The sequence below is a fragment of the Mauremys mutica genome, chromosome 7 (genome assembly GCF_020497125.1).
Source record: "Mauremys mutica isolate MM-2020 ecotype Southern chromosome 7, ASM2049712v1, whole genome shotgun sequence".
Taxonomy (NCBI): domain Eukaryota; kingdom Metazoa; phylum Chordata; order Testudines; family Geoemydidae; genus Mauremys; species Mauremys mutica.
The window spans coordinates 106,190,922-106,209,221 of record NC_059078.1 but is presented as its reverse complement, the minus strand read 5'-3'; the positions used below and the strand labels follow the sequence as shown (position 1 = coordinate 106,209,221).

The following is an 18,300-nucleotide window of genomic DNA, read 5'->3' as shown; positions in this document are numbered from 1 at the left end:
TGTTATCTTTTGTGAGTGGAGGATATGCACGTTCCCAGTGGATTTTGCAGCTATTTGCTGACAGGGACTTGGCTGCTTGGGTATCCTGTCTCTTCCTTTCTCTCTTCACCCTCCCCCCACTGCCTCCAGGTTATGGGGAAGAGTGTGCTGTAGTTGTATAAACCAGTGGTTCTCAATCTTTTTGAGCACAGGACCCATTTATAGATGTGTATGGCCTGTTGCAACCCAATAAATAGTCTGAGGTGGAGACCTGGGGTGTTTTCGGTTGGGACCTGCCCAGAACTCACAATGGCAGCTCCTGAACTGTGGGCTGGCTGGGCTTGGCTCATGGCTCTGGGCATTGCATTCTCTGGTGTTGCAGTGCTGCTTAGGTTCAGTCCCACTCCCATAACTGGATCAAATTTGTGTGAATGGCGTTGCAACCAGGCTAATGAGGTTACAGTGCCACTCGCTCAGATTTGGCCTACCCAGAGTCCTGTTGTCATGATGACTGGGCCAAACCTGAGTGGTGCTGGGACCTCAGAGGTTGCAGTTCCTGGAGAGGCTCACCTAGCCCAAACAACTCTGGGACAGGAGCTGCCATGCGACCCTTTGAAACATTTTGGTGACCCAGTTTGGGGTCCCAACCCATAGGTTAATAAACCCTGGTGTTATCCTTACCAGTCTTCTCCCTCTGCTCCTATCCTTGTATGTTGTTCCATTCCCACTTTGCTCCTGTCTGTCCAAAACTTTCCTGTTCCCTTTCTGGCTATCATCTCTAGAGGAGCAATTGTAGAATATTTTGCTCAGCCCTGGTCAGGAGCATGCTCAATGTGGCTGGCACAGGGCTCAATGGAGATAGCGCATACCCAGTGTAGATGGAATCTTTGGTTAATTTTGTTGCCTACCTCTAATAAACCTCTGAGCATGTGCAAATAGCAATTATCAGAAGCCTATAATTCTGCCAAAATAGGGTGGATTTTCACAAGGACCAGCAGCCAAATTTCAAGTCCTTGCTCCAAAGCAAATGATTAAAGTTTTGCAAAGATAGAAGCAACAGAAAATAGGGCCTTATAATGGAAAGTGTTATACAACCTCAACTGTAAGTGTTACTGCCACCTCCACCTGTAATTACCAATCTGAACAAAGTTCCATAGGAAATGTACTTTAAATATGGGAATTATGAGGAAATAACTCTGGACTGCTGTTTGCACACTTGAGAACTGTTCTCAATCTAATTCTTTTTTTTGCATTCCAGTTGCAAAATCTTGGGCAGAAGTGGTGAAGTTGGGTGTTGCAAGACCACAAGTAAAGGCTGTTAAAAAATGTGTTCTCAAAGGAAAATCAACCAAGACATTAACAAAATCACCAAAGGTATTTTTATTTAAAATAAACCGTACTATTTTCTGAATGCATAGCCTCATCGGTGTTTAATAAATTTTTAGTCCGCTTCCTTGTCTGCTAAATAGCCTTCGAGCACTGATACACATCTCCTGGATGACTCTAAATGTGCTAGATTCCAAATATTCCTTCTTGATTTGTGAAAGGACAGGGCCAAATTTGCACCATTTTTTTATTGTATTGATATATTAAATACAGGATTTAATTGAAACTAAAGAATGTGTACCTTTAAAATATTTTGATATCCACAGTGAGATATAGTATTGTTCAGCAGAACTAATGGAAGAGACAAGGTTATCGGTGATCTCAAACTCTTTTATAATGTGGACCATTTCTGAAGATAAAGGTCTTGTGGATCGTCTTCTCTCACACACCCAGTTTTATATTTTCCTGTATCGACAGACTAGAAATGTAGGACTTTAAAGTTATTAGTACAATAAAAACGTAGGTGTTTATTGCTCTAACTTGTCTAAGGTTCTTTGGAATTTAGTCCTGTGTTTGCTACTTCTCCGGTGTAACTGTAGTGAAGGGGGAGATGCTTTGTTTATTAAAAGTGCTTTGGAAACACAAATGTTTCTGGACTGATATACAACTCTTGTCACAATTATTTCATATTACAAAGCAATTTCTGTTAAATGTGCCTTAGTAAAGAAAGCACTATTGCGTCTGTTTTTCTGCCTATTCAATTGTACAAAGACTATAATATATTGTTTTCTGCCTTATTTTAAGGACTTGAGGGGAGTATATGTGGAAGATAATTAGTCCGCTTCGGTGTATTGAATCTTTTCTAGTACAATTGAAACTGTGAATTTCTAATAAATTTTAATTTTGTCATAATAATATTTAGAAAATTTTCCTTCAGTTAAGTAGAGTGGTTCCGTATTAGTGTTCTGCAGTAGCATGTTGTAAACACAGTTTGATTCCCAGAATTTGGCTTTTTGTGTCCACAAAAACTGGGCCTTTGTCTAAAATCTGGGTTGTTGGGTTGTCAGCAGAAAGGAAGGTAGTCACACCTGCGGGGCCAGGAGGGGAAAAGAGGGAGGCAGCTTAACTTTTGTGTTCAGTAAGAAATTGATTATAACAAGCAGTAGAAAATGTTGATTTATTCAGAACTTTTTGAATTCTTAAATTGTTGTATGCAGAGTTTTCTAGAAGTTGATTACCTTTAGTACGTAGGCATTGCTTTTTGACGTATTTCTAGCCAAATTTTACCTTTGAGGTCACCATTAAATGGTTCTCCCATTCTGGGTGCCAAAACATTGATAGAGTGAGGTTTTTTTTCTCTTCCTCCCCATTTCCCAAACTTAACACATGATGGGAACTATAAGGAACAATTATAGCAGAAAAATGAAAATAGAGAGCCTTACAAAAATTTGTTTTAATCTTAAAAAGCTTTGTGATAGGGAATGGGCCAAATACGCATTTTATACTGCTCTGACTGGGGTGGAATGATTTAAATCAAAGTGATTGATTGAAATCAGCAATCAGGAAACATATATTTCAATAATTTATTTTAATCTTTATTTGTATTTCTTAATTGCTGCTTTCCTAAAGAACGGTTGATTTTTTTTTCCATTGCTTTGTAACTAATAAAACATGTTGATCTGCAATTAGATGTAGCCTTTACACCAGTGAGTCTCAACATAGTACACATTGTGGGCTGAATATACGGCTCAAAATGTGTAACCTGGCAGGACAGAGGGATCCAGGACCCTGAACCCCTGCTGTGTGGGCTGCCTCCCCTGGCTGGTTGCCCTCACCCATGCAGCTGTCCCGACCCCAGGACCATGCGGGGGTGGGGGCGGGGACGGAGCCTGCAGAGCGGGCTGGTGTCCCCAGGTTTCCACAGGGCCAGCTAACTGCCCCAGATCCCAGGACCCCCGCCACGCGGGCTGGGCCAGCCGCCCGCCCCAGTCCCCTGCTACATGGCTGCCCAGGCCCCTGGGGACGAGCAGCTGTCCTGGACCTCAGGGACTGCAGGGCCAGGCGGGAGCCTGACACCCCCCCCCCCCCCCCGGTCCGCGCCCCCCCCCCCCCGTGCTAGGTGGCGGGGCAGCCCAGGCCCCTCCCCCCGGGCAGCTGGAAACCTGGGATCCTGGACTTACCTGCAGCCTTTTGCACACAGGGGCTGCAGCTGTGTGCTAATTGGGCTGCATGCAAGCTATGAGTTGAGAACTGCTTTACACTGTATTTCAAGAATACTTGTGATATGTCAAGCTCTATTTGGATGGAAATTCAATTAAAAATGCACCAAACCGGTATTTTAAAAAAAAATTTTAGAAGTTCAGTATAACTACCTTTAACATGCTGGAATACATAAGAGTTTTGTCAAAACATGTTTTGCATTTAAAACTAACCAGTAAATTATTATCTATAGTTAGTGAATTGAACTGATTGATTCTGGTCATTGTGTGCTTCAAGGTCATCCACTCACATCAAGTTTTTATTTGTAGATTGGAAGACGAAAACAAGTTTTCCTGATTTTTTTTTCATCTCCCAATTGCATTCTTAGCTTTGCATGAACTATTTATTGAACTGAAGTGAAGAAAACTTTCTCTGTTTGCAGAAGAGACAACTGCTATCAAGAGCTGGTTTAGTACATCAACAAACTCTGGTTCTAGATTTACTGTATTTAGAAAAATAAACCTGAATTCATTTAATTAAAAAAGCCAATTTAAACTAAAAATCCATTTTTAAAAAATGCACAGTAACACTGGTGCAGGTTTGTGTGTGGATCTTATGCTGTTTTGGTTATTACAATAAATTCTCACTTACTGAGCAGCTCTGTTTTTCTTTCTACAGACTCCAGCAAGAAAAGTAAAGGGTCATTTTAGTACAGGTCATGCAGATTCTCCAGCTACAATAGTGATAGGAAGAGCTCATACCACCACAGTGAAGCTGGTTGGAGAGGCCCCTAGAGTGGTCAAGAATTGTGCTTTGAAACAAAACATGGATATAAATGAAAGCTTCACAGGTAATTTGCACACTTTTTAAAATTAAGCCACATAATCCTTGCCTTACTTCACTTCATGTTGGTTGATAAAAGCAATTTCTACTTAATACAGCCTATTGTGTAACTTGGAACATGTTAATCTCTTTTACATAGTAGAAAAAACTTTTATGTACTGCAGGGACCATAACTTTAATTTTTTTCGGCCTTGAGTTTAACATCTCAACTTGAACCTTGTATTAGGAGGGTTTGTATTTAATTTCAACTTCTTGAAAATGAGCAAACTTTGTCAAGGTCATCGCTGTCAAAGTCACTACCTTCTAGGTCCCTCTTCTGTTTCCCCCCTCTTCTGCTGCACCAAATACAAACTTCCTGTTCTACCCTTCAAAGCTGAACACAGTTAAGCTCTGCAGTATCTCTCCTTAAAACAAGGTTGACTGCTCTCTTAACTCCACCAATGATGCTAGAGTCTCCGTTGCCTGGTTTTCTACTTTCTTTACACTAGTGCCTTTATACTTTCTCCCATACTGCACTTGCACATGGGGAAAACTGCCAGTCAGATCTGTAAAACTACCACTTTACATGTCTTACTCATTACAATATAAGTGAGAGTTAAGGCTATGTTTTAGTCACGGGTATTTTTAGTAAAACTCATCAACAGGTCACTGGCAGTAAACAAACATTAGTTGTCCATGATTTGTGCTAAATAACCCTGACTAAATCTTGGGTGCTCTGGGGTAGAGGGCGGCAGTGCGTGGCCCAGGACCCCTGCTGATGCTGCTGGGGGAGGGGGAGGTTGGCCCAGGACCCCCCCCCCGCCACCCCCTCCGGCTGCTGGGGAGGAGGGCGCATGGCAACCCAAGATCCCTGCTGTTGGGGGAGGTGGAGGATGGTGGCCCAAACTGCTGGGGCAGCCCCCAGGCTAGACACACCGGCTGCTGCAGAGGTCCCGAAAAGTCAAAGAATCCGTAACTTCCATGACAGACTTAGTAATGAGTACTGAAAACTGCCATATAACAACTGGCAAGTAGTTAGCTGTAATTACTGCTACTGATTAGTATAATTTTTAGCCAATCACTACTAAAACATCCTCTGACTTCCTCTCCAACTGGGATCACTTTTTTGTTTGTTTGTTTTTAAATGCACCTGTTATGTCTTGGTGTCTAGATAGTAAGTTCTTTGGAGATGGACTTTCATGTACTATCTTTGTGCAGTGCCTAACACAATTGGACTCAAACTATATTTAGGCATCTGACAGCTGCTGCAGTGTAAATGTTATTTGAGTGGTATCTCAATCAAATATTATTTTAATGTATAGCTGTAATTATTTAAATTTGTGATGCTCCATACATGCATAGAATCATAGAATATTAGGGTTGGACGAGACCTCAAGAGGTCATCTAGTCCAATCCCCTGCTCAAAGCAAGACCAACACCAACTAAATCATCCCAGCATGTGTGCTTTCTGTATATCTGGAGCACAGTTGTGTATACAAATTGGGCCATCACACCTTGGTGCATCAGTAAAGTATGTCTCTAGATAAAACTTATATGTAGTTTAGTATAGTAGTGTTTCATTGTTTTACAAATAAAAATAATTACATTCAATTTATTTAAAATGAAGGTAGTGAAAAATTTAAAAGCAGGATGTATAGCTAACAGCAGAAAAATGTTAAACTTTACATTATATTTGGATGTCTTGCTGTATAAAGTGCTGTGTGTCCACTTTCTCTTTGTGGTTAATTTAGAGCTTCTCACAGTGAATTATCAATATCTCTTGAACTGAGTCTGACTCACACATACCTACACATACACACACCTGTTGTGCAGTGCTTACACATGTACGTGGTATTTTGCAGACAATTTCTACTACTCAGTTCTGCTGTACTACATCCTTATTGTTCTAGATTTGGGTTTTTTAAATCAGGGAAATTAGTCTTTATTCAATCTGGGATGAAACTACTAACCTGACTCTCATTTGTGACATAACATACTTCCAGAGGTGACTCGAACAATCAGTGTATTAACATATTATACCACCTACCTCCTGTTATAATGCCTCTACTGTGAAACAAAGGCATAAACGTGAAGCCATGTATGATTATCTGCCCCTAATGTTACATTGTGTGGTGTACTATTTGAAGAAAGGAACTAAGTCACAATGCTTCATTTTATTCTTTGTTCTGCCAACTGTATAACTGTTTTGTAAATCAAAGCATATTACATAGGGGGGAGGGATAGCTCAGTGGTTTGAGCATTGGCCTGCTAAACCCAGGGTTGTGAGTTCAATCCTTGAGGAGGCCACTTAGGGATCTGGGGCAAAAATTGGTCCTGCTAGTGAAGGCAGGGGGCTGGACTCAATGACCTTTCAAGGTCCCTTCCAGTTCTAGGAGATTGGTATATCTCCAATTATTACTTTATTACCATATGCTAATTACTTTAAATATAATTAATAGGAATGACTGAGATGTTTAGAACTCCAGTAAATGAAAATCAAAGAAGTCCATCTTTATCTGCTGCTCACAAGACTGATCTTACACCATCATGTGCTGAAGTAGAAGGTTCTGAGGTACACACTCCAGAGGAGTCTGGTATGTTTGTTTCTTTTTAATAACCCTGTGGAAAGGAAGTGAGGATTTATGGATTGCATACAAGAAAAGTAGACTAGTGCTACTAACCTAGATCTTTGAAGCTAAGCTTAGTCAATTATTGGTTTTGTTTGAACCTATGCAGACATAGTGTAGAGTGAGAATGGGGCAGGTGGCAGTTCGAGGTAATTCTGAGATAGAAAGCAGCATTCAACCACCTATCTTAAAAGATGTATTTGTAGTCCCAACTATTTCTGAACTGGGATGATCCGCTTCTTCATTAAATTATTGTCCCATGGAGTATGGTGCTTTCAGAATGTTGAAGCATGTATGGTTGTACAAAATGGGTTTAAAGCATTGAAGAGTTGGTCTGCTTCAACAAAATGCAATGAATTGTTGAATGCAGACATAACTAAGCCCAATGCTTGTGTTTTAAGATAGGGCGAGGGTGGTGGTGATGGAAAAGGTGAGGCCCAGCATGAGAAGTCCAAAGGCCATCCAAGGTGGAAGGATGATACTCAGCAGGTGTCCCTGATCATGCTCTTGTGTTCAGGTGTTGCACACGTCCCTAGATAGGAGATGCAGACAGCTGCATGGAAGGGATCGGAGCGGGACTGGGGCAGTATAGCCTCACCGGAGGAGCTGCCAGCAAAGGGTGCTGGCTCCTGGGAGCAGCAGCCCTATGTTCTGCTCCTTCTGCCACTGTGGTTCCCAGGAGACCCTTGCGGTCCTGCAGATACCAATTTATATCCACGGATATCCTCTTCCGCGGATATAAATTGGTATCCATGCAGGGCTCTACTGATCCAGTACCTTGCCTATGTTATAGCTATTTGTGTTAGCAACCTTGAGAAATTGTAGGGAAAATCTAGTAGATACAACTGTGGTTAACAACAAAAACCTTTCAAACAATATACCATATATGAACTTGACAATTTGTTTTCTGAGTCTACAGACAGACAAATAGCAGTTCGAAGTGAAGCAAATTTCAGTATCAACTTTTACTGCCTTACTGGTCACTTTAATGTGCTTATCTTGCACAAGTTTTTTTGTTCCCCACGCCTTTTCCAGTGCCAAAAATGCCAAATGTCCGTTTATGCCAAAAAATCAGCTTCCAACTGATGCTTATACAGTAACTCCTCACTTAACGTTGTAGTTATGTTCCTGAAAAATGCAACTTTAAGTGAAATAATGTTAAACGACTCCAATTGTCCCATAAGATTTAATGTAAATGTGGGGGGTTAGATTCCAAGGAAATTTTTTGGGGGCAGACAAAAGGCATTATACTGTACAGTACTGTATTGTACTGTGGTTGGGAAGTGTCCCTGGCTTACCCCACACAGGCACAGCTCTCTGCAGGCAAGCACGCTAGGAAGCAGCAGCGGCAGCTTCTCCGGAGAACAGGCTCGGATTTTGTTGGGAATGCTCCAGGCCTGCCTCTTCCTGTCCCTGCTCCACTCCAGGCCCACCTCTTCCCACCCCCACTCCACCTCCTCTCTGAAGCACACCACATCCCTCCCTCCCTCCCCCCACAAAGTCCTAAGTGCTTCCCTGCTCCTGCCCCTCCCTCCCAGAAAGTCCTAAGCGCGAAGTGCTGGGACGGAGAGGGAGGAGCAGGGAAGCACCACGTCTCCACTCCTCCCCCTCCCTCCCAGAAAATGCTAAGCACCGCTAAACAGCTGTTCGTCGGTGCTTAGGACTTTCTGGGAGGGAGGGGGAGGATCAGAGACATGGCTCTTCCCCGCTCCTGCCCCTCCCTCCCAGAAAGTCCTAAGCGCCGCCAAGCAGCTGTTTGGCGGTGGGGGAAGCGCTGGGAGGGAGTGGGAGGAGGTGGAGAAGCGGAACTTGTGCAATTCTCCCTTGTAAAGTTGCTGCTTTTCCACAGAATCTTACAAGCAGGCAGCCAAACGACATTATAAGGGAGCATTGCACAACTTTAAACGAGCATGTTCCCTACGGGACGTCTTCACTACCCGCCGGATTGGCGGGTAGCAATCGATTTCTCAGATTATCTAGACGCGATATATCGAACCCCGAACGCGCTCCCGTCGACTCCGGAACTCCACCGGAGCGAGTGGCGGTAGCGGAGTTGACGCAGACGTCGATTCTGCGCCGTGAGGACGGGTAAATAATTCGAGCTAAGGTACTTCGACTTCAGCTACGCTATTCACGTAGCTGAAGTTGCGTACCTTAGATTCCCCTCCTCCCTTCCCCCCCCCCCCGCCCGTGTAGACCAGGCCTAATTGAGCAGGGACATAACATTGAAACAACATTAAGTGGGACAATGTTAAATGAGGAGTTACTGTATGTTATGCAGTTTCAAAACAAAGTTTGCAGCATGTTTAAAATTTATGGACAGTATACAAGAAATTTAACTTAATATTGGATTAAATAAAAGAAGGAACACTAGTTATATTTATTTTTGTATTTAATTCAATTAAAAACTTAATTTTAAAATGAGTGTAGTGCCTTTGTGTTATTTTTCATTGTTAATTACCAAGTTACTTTTTTAAATAAGACTAGATTTTTGTGGGAGGGGCAGAATCTTTGCATACCTGATACTACTTTAGCAATTTGCATACTCGGCTTCCTTGCTTACATTTCCTTTAGAATTACATAAACCAATTTTATTACAGGAGAGATGGTAATATCACCATTAAGTACCTCAGGCATGTCACAACAGAGAAAAGATTGTCAAGATGTTGTATCTCGCTTCCTGAGAGTGGAGAAGTCTCCAAATTCTGCTTTTGTGGCTATTAAGTTAAAGCAGACTCCTAAAAAAGAGAGAACTGTACTGGAAGAGAAGATGGAAATGAGTAATCCGTTAGTAATGCCAGAAAAGCATGCAACTGAGATGAGAGTGGGAGTTAAAAGGCTTGTGAAGACTCCAAAGCAAAAGACGGAACCCGTCGAGGCTCTCTCGGGCGTCAAAAGGCTCTTGAGGACTCCAAAGCAAAAGACCGAACCCGTCGAGGCTCTCTCGGGCGTCAAAAGGCTCTTGAGGACTCCAAAGCAAAAGACTGAACCCGTCGAGGCTCTCTCGGGCGTCAAAAGGCTCTTGAGGACTCCAAAGCAAAAGACCGAACCTGTTGAGGCTCTCTCGGGCGTCAAAAGGCTCTTGAGGACTCCAAAGCAAAAGACCGAACCCGTCGAGGCTCTCTCGGGCATCAAAAGGCTCTTGAGGACTCCGGAGCAGAAGATGGAACCTCTTACAGATGAAATTGCCTTAAAAAGATTACTAAAGACTCCAGCACAAAAAAAGCAAATAGTAAATGATCTGGTGGGAGTTTCTTTTATGAAGAGAACACAAAAGCAGAAATGTCAGCCAGTAGAAGACATGATAGGGATCAGCCATATGAAAACATCTAAGCAGAAAATCCAATCAGAAGATACGGTAGGAATCAAAAGGCTATTGAAGACATCAAATGAAAGAGTTGAACCAGTAGAAGACATGTTTGGTATCAGCAGACTACTGAGGACACCAAGGGAAAAATATCTACCGGTTGATGATTTTGTGGGACTGCAAAAGTTTATGGCTGAGCCTAAACAAAAATATTCAAATTCTGAAGTGGATTATGCTGGTGTTAAAGAAATTTTTGATACACCAAAGGAAATTAAGGTAAAAGATCTTATGTTATTTTGATAATTTTAATTTTAGTCAAATTCATAAATGTTAAGACTAGAGGATACCATAAGATGATCTATACTGTCTTCTTGGCTATAAAATGTCATCCAGTTTATCCCTGTGTTGAGCTCAATAACTTATTTGGCTGATGCATGTGTTCCAAAAATAATGCTAAATAAGTTATTGAGCACAACACAGGTGCAGTGGTGGATTCTCCATCTCTTGATATCTTCTAATTAAGAATCCATCACTTCCCTTGGTAGCTTGTGCCCATGGTTGTTAATTGCTTTCATTATTAAAATTTATGCATTATTTCTAACTTGGATTTGTCTGGCTTCAGCTTCCAGCCACTGGTGATTCTTATGTGTTTCTTTGCTAGATTAGAGTTCTTGAGTACTTGAAATTTTCTTTCTGAGAACGTACTGTAATCAAATTGGCTTTCAACCATTTTTGATAAACTAAGCCGATTGAGCTTTTTTAATCTCTCACTTCACCCTTTCCAATTTTTTAACATTTTAAAAACATGGACATCAAAATTGTATGTGGTTTCCCAGTACGTGTCTCACCAATGCTTTCTACAGAGGTAAGATTATTTCCCAACTCTTGCTCACTATTCCCCTGTTCATATGTTTAAGGATCACAGTAGCCCTTTTTGTCACAGTGTACTGAGAACATGTTGTTTTGCCTTTCCTCTCTGACCTCCTAAATCCTTTTCAGAATTACTGCTTTCCATGATACAATCCCCCCATTCTGTAGATACGGCCTGCATTGCTTGTTTCCTAGATGTGTAAAACTTTCCATTTGGCTGCATTAAAACATATTGTGTTTGAATGGGACCAGTTTGCCAGGTGATCAAGACCACTCTCTATGATGTCAACCCTGTCCTGCTCGTTATTTATCACTCAGTCAGTCTGTGTCATATGTAAGTTTTATCAGCAATGATTTTATATTTAATTCTAGATCATTGATGAAAATGTTGAATAACATCAGGCCTATCACCAATCCCTGCAGAATTCTGCTATAAATACCCCCATTTGCTAACGATTCTCCATTGACCACTACTTTATTTTTTTTTTAAAGATCTGTCAGCTGGTTCTTATTCTATTTTATGTGCTTTTTTGATATTGTATAGTGCTATTTTTTTAATCAGAATGTTGAGTGATACTAAGTCAAAAATGCCTTACAAAATTCTTAAGTATCTAAACAATTACCTTTCTCAACCAAACTTGTAATCTCAAAAGTGGATTAAATCAGGTTTATTTGACAAGATCTGTTTTCCATAAAATCATGTTTACTGGAATTAGTTGTATTTCTATCCTTTAATTCTTTATCAGTTGAATCTCTTTTCAGTTATTTTGCCTGGGTTTGATGTAAGGCTAACCAGCCTATAGTTACCTGGGTCATCCCGCCTGTCCTTTTTAAATATTGGCACATGACCACTCTTCTGGACTTATGGCATTTCCCTGCTATTTCAAGATTTATTAACAATTATCATGAGCAGGCCAGAGATCTTCTCAGCTAAGCCTTCTAGGGCTCTTTGAGTGCAAGTTACCAGAGCCTGCCAATTTAAAATATTTAGTCATAGCAGATGTTTTTTAACATCCTTCTTAGTTAGTAATGGGCTGGAAAGTAGCTCATCATCCTCATGTGATTAAAAGTATATTTTCCTGCTTCTTTTCAAATATAGAACAGAAATGTTAATACTTCCTGCCTTTTTTGCATCATTAACTGTTTTAACATCTCCTTCTAGTAGGAGGTCTATACCATTATTAGCATTTCTTTTCTTCTTAATATACTTAAAATCTCCTTCTTGTCCTTAGCCCTGACAGCCACAGATATATTGATTACTATTTAATTTTGTTAGGTCAAAGTTACGGATCTCATGCAAGAAAATAATTCTCCTCATATTGATCCTAAAAGTGAACATGGTAAGTACAGATGTGAGCATTTTTAACGCTATAATTTATAATGTATCTTAAATATGTGTGTTTTTGGAAATGCCAGATTACACAGAAAATATTTAATTTAGTTTGTGCAGTGATAATTTTGAATACTTGCTGCTGGGAATTGGAATTTATGAATGTAGTATGCTGATAGTAACATCTGTAGATCCACCAGCATGAAAATCTTGCTGTTAAACTTCACTTAAAATTAAATCTCTTTTGAAAGACTTCCAAAAGCATATTATTCCGTTAACACTATGTTGGTTCAGAACTGAGTTGAAGGTAAGAATGCTATCTATTGACTCACCCTACACTATCTTGTGCATTTAGCTGTTATTTGTACTAAATACAGCGGTACCCTTTCCTTAATGCAGGATCAACTTTCACATTTCGTGACTTTTTTGGTTTAATATTGCCTTAATGTAGATTTTGCTAAATATATACAAATGAAATTAACAGGATTTTTTGCTGTGTATCATTGGGATCCCAGGTCACCTTTCTTCCAGCTCAGCCTTCTCTTCCTGGTTATGGATTCTCCTCTCTGACTCTTTGCAGCTAACTCTCATCAATTTGGGCTGGTCAGAGAGTTGAAAAGTTCTCTCTAGCTGAGAAAACATGTCCCAGAATGAACCTCCCAGCCTCACCGTCAGGGGCAGCTCCAGGCACCAGTGTGCCTGGGGCAGCAAGCCACGGGGGGCACTTTGCCGGTCGCCGTGAGGGCGGCAAGCAGGTTGCCTTCGGCGGCATGCCTGCGGATGATCCGTTGGTCCCGCGGCTTCGGCACAGCTTCCGCAGGTGTACTGCCGAATCCGCGGGACCGGGGACCTCCCGCAGGCAAGCCGCCAAAGGCAGCTTGCCTGCCATGCTTGGGGCTGCAAAATACCTAGAGCCGCACCTGCTCACCATTTTTAAAAGCCAGTTCTAACACCTCTTCTGTCCTGATAGAGAATATCCACTGCTGCAACCAGCCTCCCTGCAGACCACCTGGAATAACTGGATTCTTACAGCCCAAGCACCCTCTTTAGTATACCAATTGTCCTTCCAGAGCACAGTCTTTAAATGTTAAGGACTTCTTTTGATTTTTCTGTGTGGGAGAATCCTTCCACCAGTGTGTGGTATACAACAATGTCATTGTCAGCCAATGGCTGATTTAATGCATGAGAGTTAGAATTTTATACATAAAATCAATCAGAATTCATAAGTTGTACAGAGACAGATTCCCCAAATCATCATAGTAACCGTAATTATATCCTTTATCACTGGTTATTAAACAGTCATGAAATAATCATATCTAAAGTATCAGATGTATTCAAGTTTCTCTCATTCTAAAATATCCGTAGCCCAACCAATAAAATAACATTTGTTTCCTTTTACTGTGTAATCAAAAAGCATTCATTGTTGAATCTGTAGAAGTCACTCAGATATCTTATTTAGAATATTAAATATACGTTAACTTACCATTTTAATAGAATCAAATAGTCCTACCCTAAGCTTAGAGATAATTTTGATCAGGCATGTTGTGCAGTTATTTTACTAATTTTATTCTTGATCCTTTTGTTCTGTGTTTTTAATAAAAATGTTACTTGTTTTAGAATCCAGAGGAAATTATGAAAGAGAACTGAAGCGAGAGAAAAAAATGGAAGATTCACTTGAAAAAACATCACTCCCATTTGTGAGATCAAGGAATAGAAACATTAAAAATGAACAAGAATTGCAAGAAAGCCTTGAACATGCATGTATTTCACCTGAGTCAGAAATTGTGAAAAATATAGAAAATATTGAAAAAGAAAAAATGAGTGATAGCTCTCAGACAGAGAGCCATAATCTCTCAAATTCAGTAATCTCTCTTTTACTTACCAAAATGGATCCAGTTCAAGAACCAGCTGTGCAACTGCAAAGAGAATTAAACCAATATTTGAAAGATAGTGATGATAAAGAATTGCTTTTTGAAAATCCTGTTGCCCCACAATTAAATCTTATCCAGGAATCTATCGATTTGTCCAGTAAAGACAAAAAATCTACAAGGGCAAAACAGCAGAAAATAGAAATAAAAGAGAACCCCTCGTCACTAAGAGAATGTGAAGAAAATCTAAAGAAGAATGTAAATTTACTAGAATTACCAGTTCTGATGAAAGAGAGGATTGAAGACCAGAAGGAAGAGGCTGTTGCTTTCACTTCTGTAGTTAAAAATCTAGGAAGAAATGAGAGAACCAATCAGTGTATGCAAGAAGAAATTATTTCAAAAATTCATGTTCACAAACAACTTGACAAAAATAAGGAAGCTGTTTCCGCAGGAGAAATAAATGGAACTTTTCATAGCTCCAGAAGAGGTAAAAGGAGTCTTGAGTCTCATGATAAAGATTCTTTAATGCTACAAAGAGAAACTAAAAGTATGAAACAGAATTTGCAGACTGTGCATCAATCTGTCACAAATCACATTTTAATAATGGAAAATGATCAAAGTCTGAAGACAGCAAATGTATCTAGTAGCAGTAAAAATGTAAAAGGGCACCCTCTACAAACAGGGCTTATAGCACCTGAGGATAAGTCTGGTCAAGATAGTGTAAAAAATAATGAAAAGGTGGCTCTGTCAGTTAGGAAGAGGTCTACAGGGGAGAAAAAATTAGAAATGCTAGAATCATTAGTTCCAGCTAAAAGAACCAGAAGAGGGAAAACGGAAGATAACAAACAGGGATTTACAGAGGAACATGATGCAAAAGAAAAACCCCAAAGACAGACAACAAGGAACCCTGGTAGAGCAGAAACAGAAAAGTGCATACAAACAGATAAAAAGGATTTTGCCAACAGTATCATTGAGGCTGCTGCAGTAAAAGAATCTGAAATCAATAAACCAATAAACCTTGAAATTATAGTAACAGAAATGAAAGGAAGAAAATCTTTGAGAGTAAAATCTAGAAAGCAATTAGAGGAAACAAAGAACGTAAGTACAGAGATGGGACCTGAAAATGTAAGACGTGTCCAGGAAACCAAGAAAACATCAAAAGAAACTGTAGTTAAAACACACAAATCTATAAAAAATGAGACAAAAGCATCTCAGGGAAATAAGGAAGCAGAAACAGGTCAAAGCTTAAAGTTAAAGAAGTCACATTTTGAAAACACAAATGAACCACCACTTGATGTTCATAGCTTGCAAGCAAACAGGAATTCAATAAAAAAAACTAATCAAACTCATGGAAATAAGAGAGGTCAAAAAGGTATATTGGACATTAAGGAAGGTGAATTTGCCAAAAATGAAAAAATGATACCACAGAATATATCAGAAACTGAACCAGAGACAATTTCTACAAAAGACTCCCTAGGATCTCTACAGACAGTGCAAAGTTCCAAAACCACGGAAGCCCCAAACAATCCAACTGCTGCAATGGTATACGGTCCTAAAGATGATGAGAGAACTGTTCTTAGACGTGGAAAGAGGATAAGGAAAGGTGATGGCAAACAGGAAGCATCTGAAACCAAACAAATTGAGATTTTAGAAAATAATCCTACAGAAGCAAATGAAAATATACCAAGAAGAGACAGAGGGAAAAAAGTTCATTTTGAACTTGAGGAAGCCAGTTCTGCTTCTCTCAGAGGAAAACAAATTTTACCTGAAGGTAATGATAAAGACCAAAATGAGACTTCAGAAAACATTCCTTCTCAAGCAAATGAAAATCTCTCAAGAAGGGGCAGAAGGAAAGAAGTTGATCTCTCACCACATGCAGTTAGTTCCATTTCTCTTAGAGAAAAATACGGCTTGCCAGAAAGTGATGCCAAAAAAGAAGCTACTAAAAAAGACCAAGATGCAGCTTTGGAATCTAGTGCTTCCCCAACAAAAGAGAATACATCTAGAAGAGGCAGAAGGAAACAGGTTGATCATAGAGTACTGGCAGCTAATTCCACTTTTGGAGGAAAATTCAGCTTGCCAGGAGATAGCGGTAAAGAAGAGATGTCAGAAGATGAAAATGTGCCATTGGAAGCTATTGTTTCACCTACAAAAGAGAAGCTATCAAGAAGGGGCAGAAGGAACCAAGTTTCTCTCACATCTCAGGCAGCTAGTTGCACTTCTCTCAGAGGAAAAAGTAGCTTGACAGAAAATGGTGGTAAAGAGAAGGTCCCTAAAGAAGACCAAAATGTGTCTTTGGGAAATACAGCTGAGGTAAAAGCTAATCCACCAAGAAAGGGCAGAAGGAAACAGGTTGAGGTAACAACACAGGCAGCTAGTTCCACTTCTCTCCGAGGAAAAAGCAGCTTGCCAGAAAATGATGGTAAAGAGAAGGTCCCTAAAGAAGACCAAAATGTGCCTTTGGGAAATACTACTGAGGCAAAAGCTAATCCACCAAGAAAGGGCAGAAGGAAACAGGTTGAGGTCACAACACAGGCAGCTAGTTCCACCCCTCTCCGAGGAAAAAGCAGCTTGCCAGAAAATGATGGTAAAGAGAAGGTTCCGAAGGAAGACCAAAATGTGCCTTTGGAAAATATTACTGAGGCAAAAGCTAATCCACCAAGAAAGGGCAGAAGGAAACAGGTTGAGGTCACAACACAGGCAGCTAGTTCCACTTCTCTCCGAGGAAAAAGCAGCTTGCCAGAAAATGATGGTAAAGAGAAGGTTCCGAAGGAAGACCAAAATGTGCCTTTGGAAAATATTACTTCCCAGGCATCAAAAAGGGGCAGAAGGAAACAGGTTGATCTCACATCACAGGCAGCTAGTTCCACCCCTCTCCGAGGAAAAAGCAGCTTGCCAGAAAATGATGGTAAAGAGAAGGTCCCTAAAGAAGACCAAAATGTGCCTTTGGGAAATACTACTGAGGCAAAAGCTAATCCACCAAGAAAGGGCAGAAGGAAACAGGTTGAGGTCACAACACAGGCAGCTAGTTCCACTTCTCTCCGAGGAAAAAGCAGCTTGCCAGAAAATGATGGTAAAGAGAAGGTCCCTAAAGAAGACCAAAATGTGCCTTTGGGAAATACTACTGAGGCAAAAGCTAATCCACCAAGAAAGGGCAGAAGGAAACAGGTTGAGGTCACAACACAGGCAGCTAGTTCCACTTCTCTCCGAGGAAAAAGCAGCTTGCCAGAAAATGATGGTAAAGAGAAGGTTCCGAAGGAAGACCAAAATGTGCCTTTGGAAAATATTACTTCCCAGGCATCAAAAAGGGGCAGAAGGAAACAGGTTGATCTCACATCACAGGCAGCTAGTTCCACCCCTCTCCGAGGAAAAAGCAGCTTGCCAGAAAATGATGGTAAAGAGAAGGTTCCTAAAGAAGACCAAAATGTGCCTTTGGGAAATACAACCAAGGCAAAAGCTAATCCACCAAGAAAGGGCAGAAGGAAACAGGTTGATCTCGCATCTCAAGCAGCTAGTTCCACTTCTCTCAGGGGAAAACGCCACTTGCCAGAGGATGAAAAGGCAGCCAAAAAATTAAAATCAGGTATGGCAATGATTTATTTTCAGTTACCTAACATAATTGTTTAATTTTTGAAGGTGGGTGAATGCACACTATTGCATGCTTTAGATAAGAAAGTTTATCCTTGATCTTGCATGTAACTTAATGTTGTGAATAAAAGTGATAAAATTTACATTACTGTAGGTCCCAGTACTTCAGATTTACAGTAACAAAGGTGCTAGGTGCTATACAAACATGTACTAAGTATCCCTGAGGCAACAAACTTTTAAGATTGAAGTACTCAAAATTTTTCGTATTATGAATCACCTTCCCCTCAATCTATTTGCAATTGTACAACTTCTCTGTTGCAATTACAACAATTGTTAACATGAAAAAATATTAGGAAAATATTTAGATAACTTGTTTTCAATGTG

At 40.4% G+C, this 18,300-nt stretch overlaps 1 protein-coding gene across 1 annotated transcript in view; it reads left to right on the top strand.

The window, feature by feature from the left end:
- The window catches only part of MKI67 (marker of proliferation Ki-67), a 44,707-nt gene that overhangs the window by 24,512 nt on the left and 1,895 nt on the right, over positions 1-18,300 (top strand). The window contains exons 12-17 of the mRNA XM_045024603.1: positions 1,238-1,353; positions 4,183-4,354; positions 6,786-6,920; positions 9,554-10,536; positions 12,407-12,470; positions 14,078-17,911. Coding sequence (XP_044880538.1) covers positions 1,238-1,353; positions 4,183-4,354; positions 6,786-6,920; positions 9,554-10,536; positions 12,407-12,470; positions 14,078-17,911 — 5,304 coding nt within the window. The remainder of the gene's footprint in view (positions 1-1,237; positions 1,354-4,182; positions 4,355-6,785; positions 6,921-9,553; positions 10,537-12,406; positions 12,471-14,077; positions 17,912-18,300) is intronic.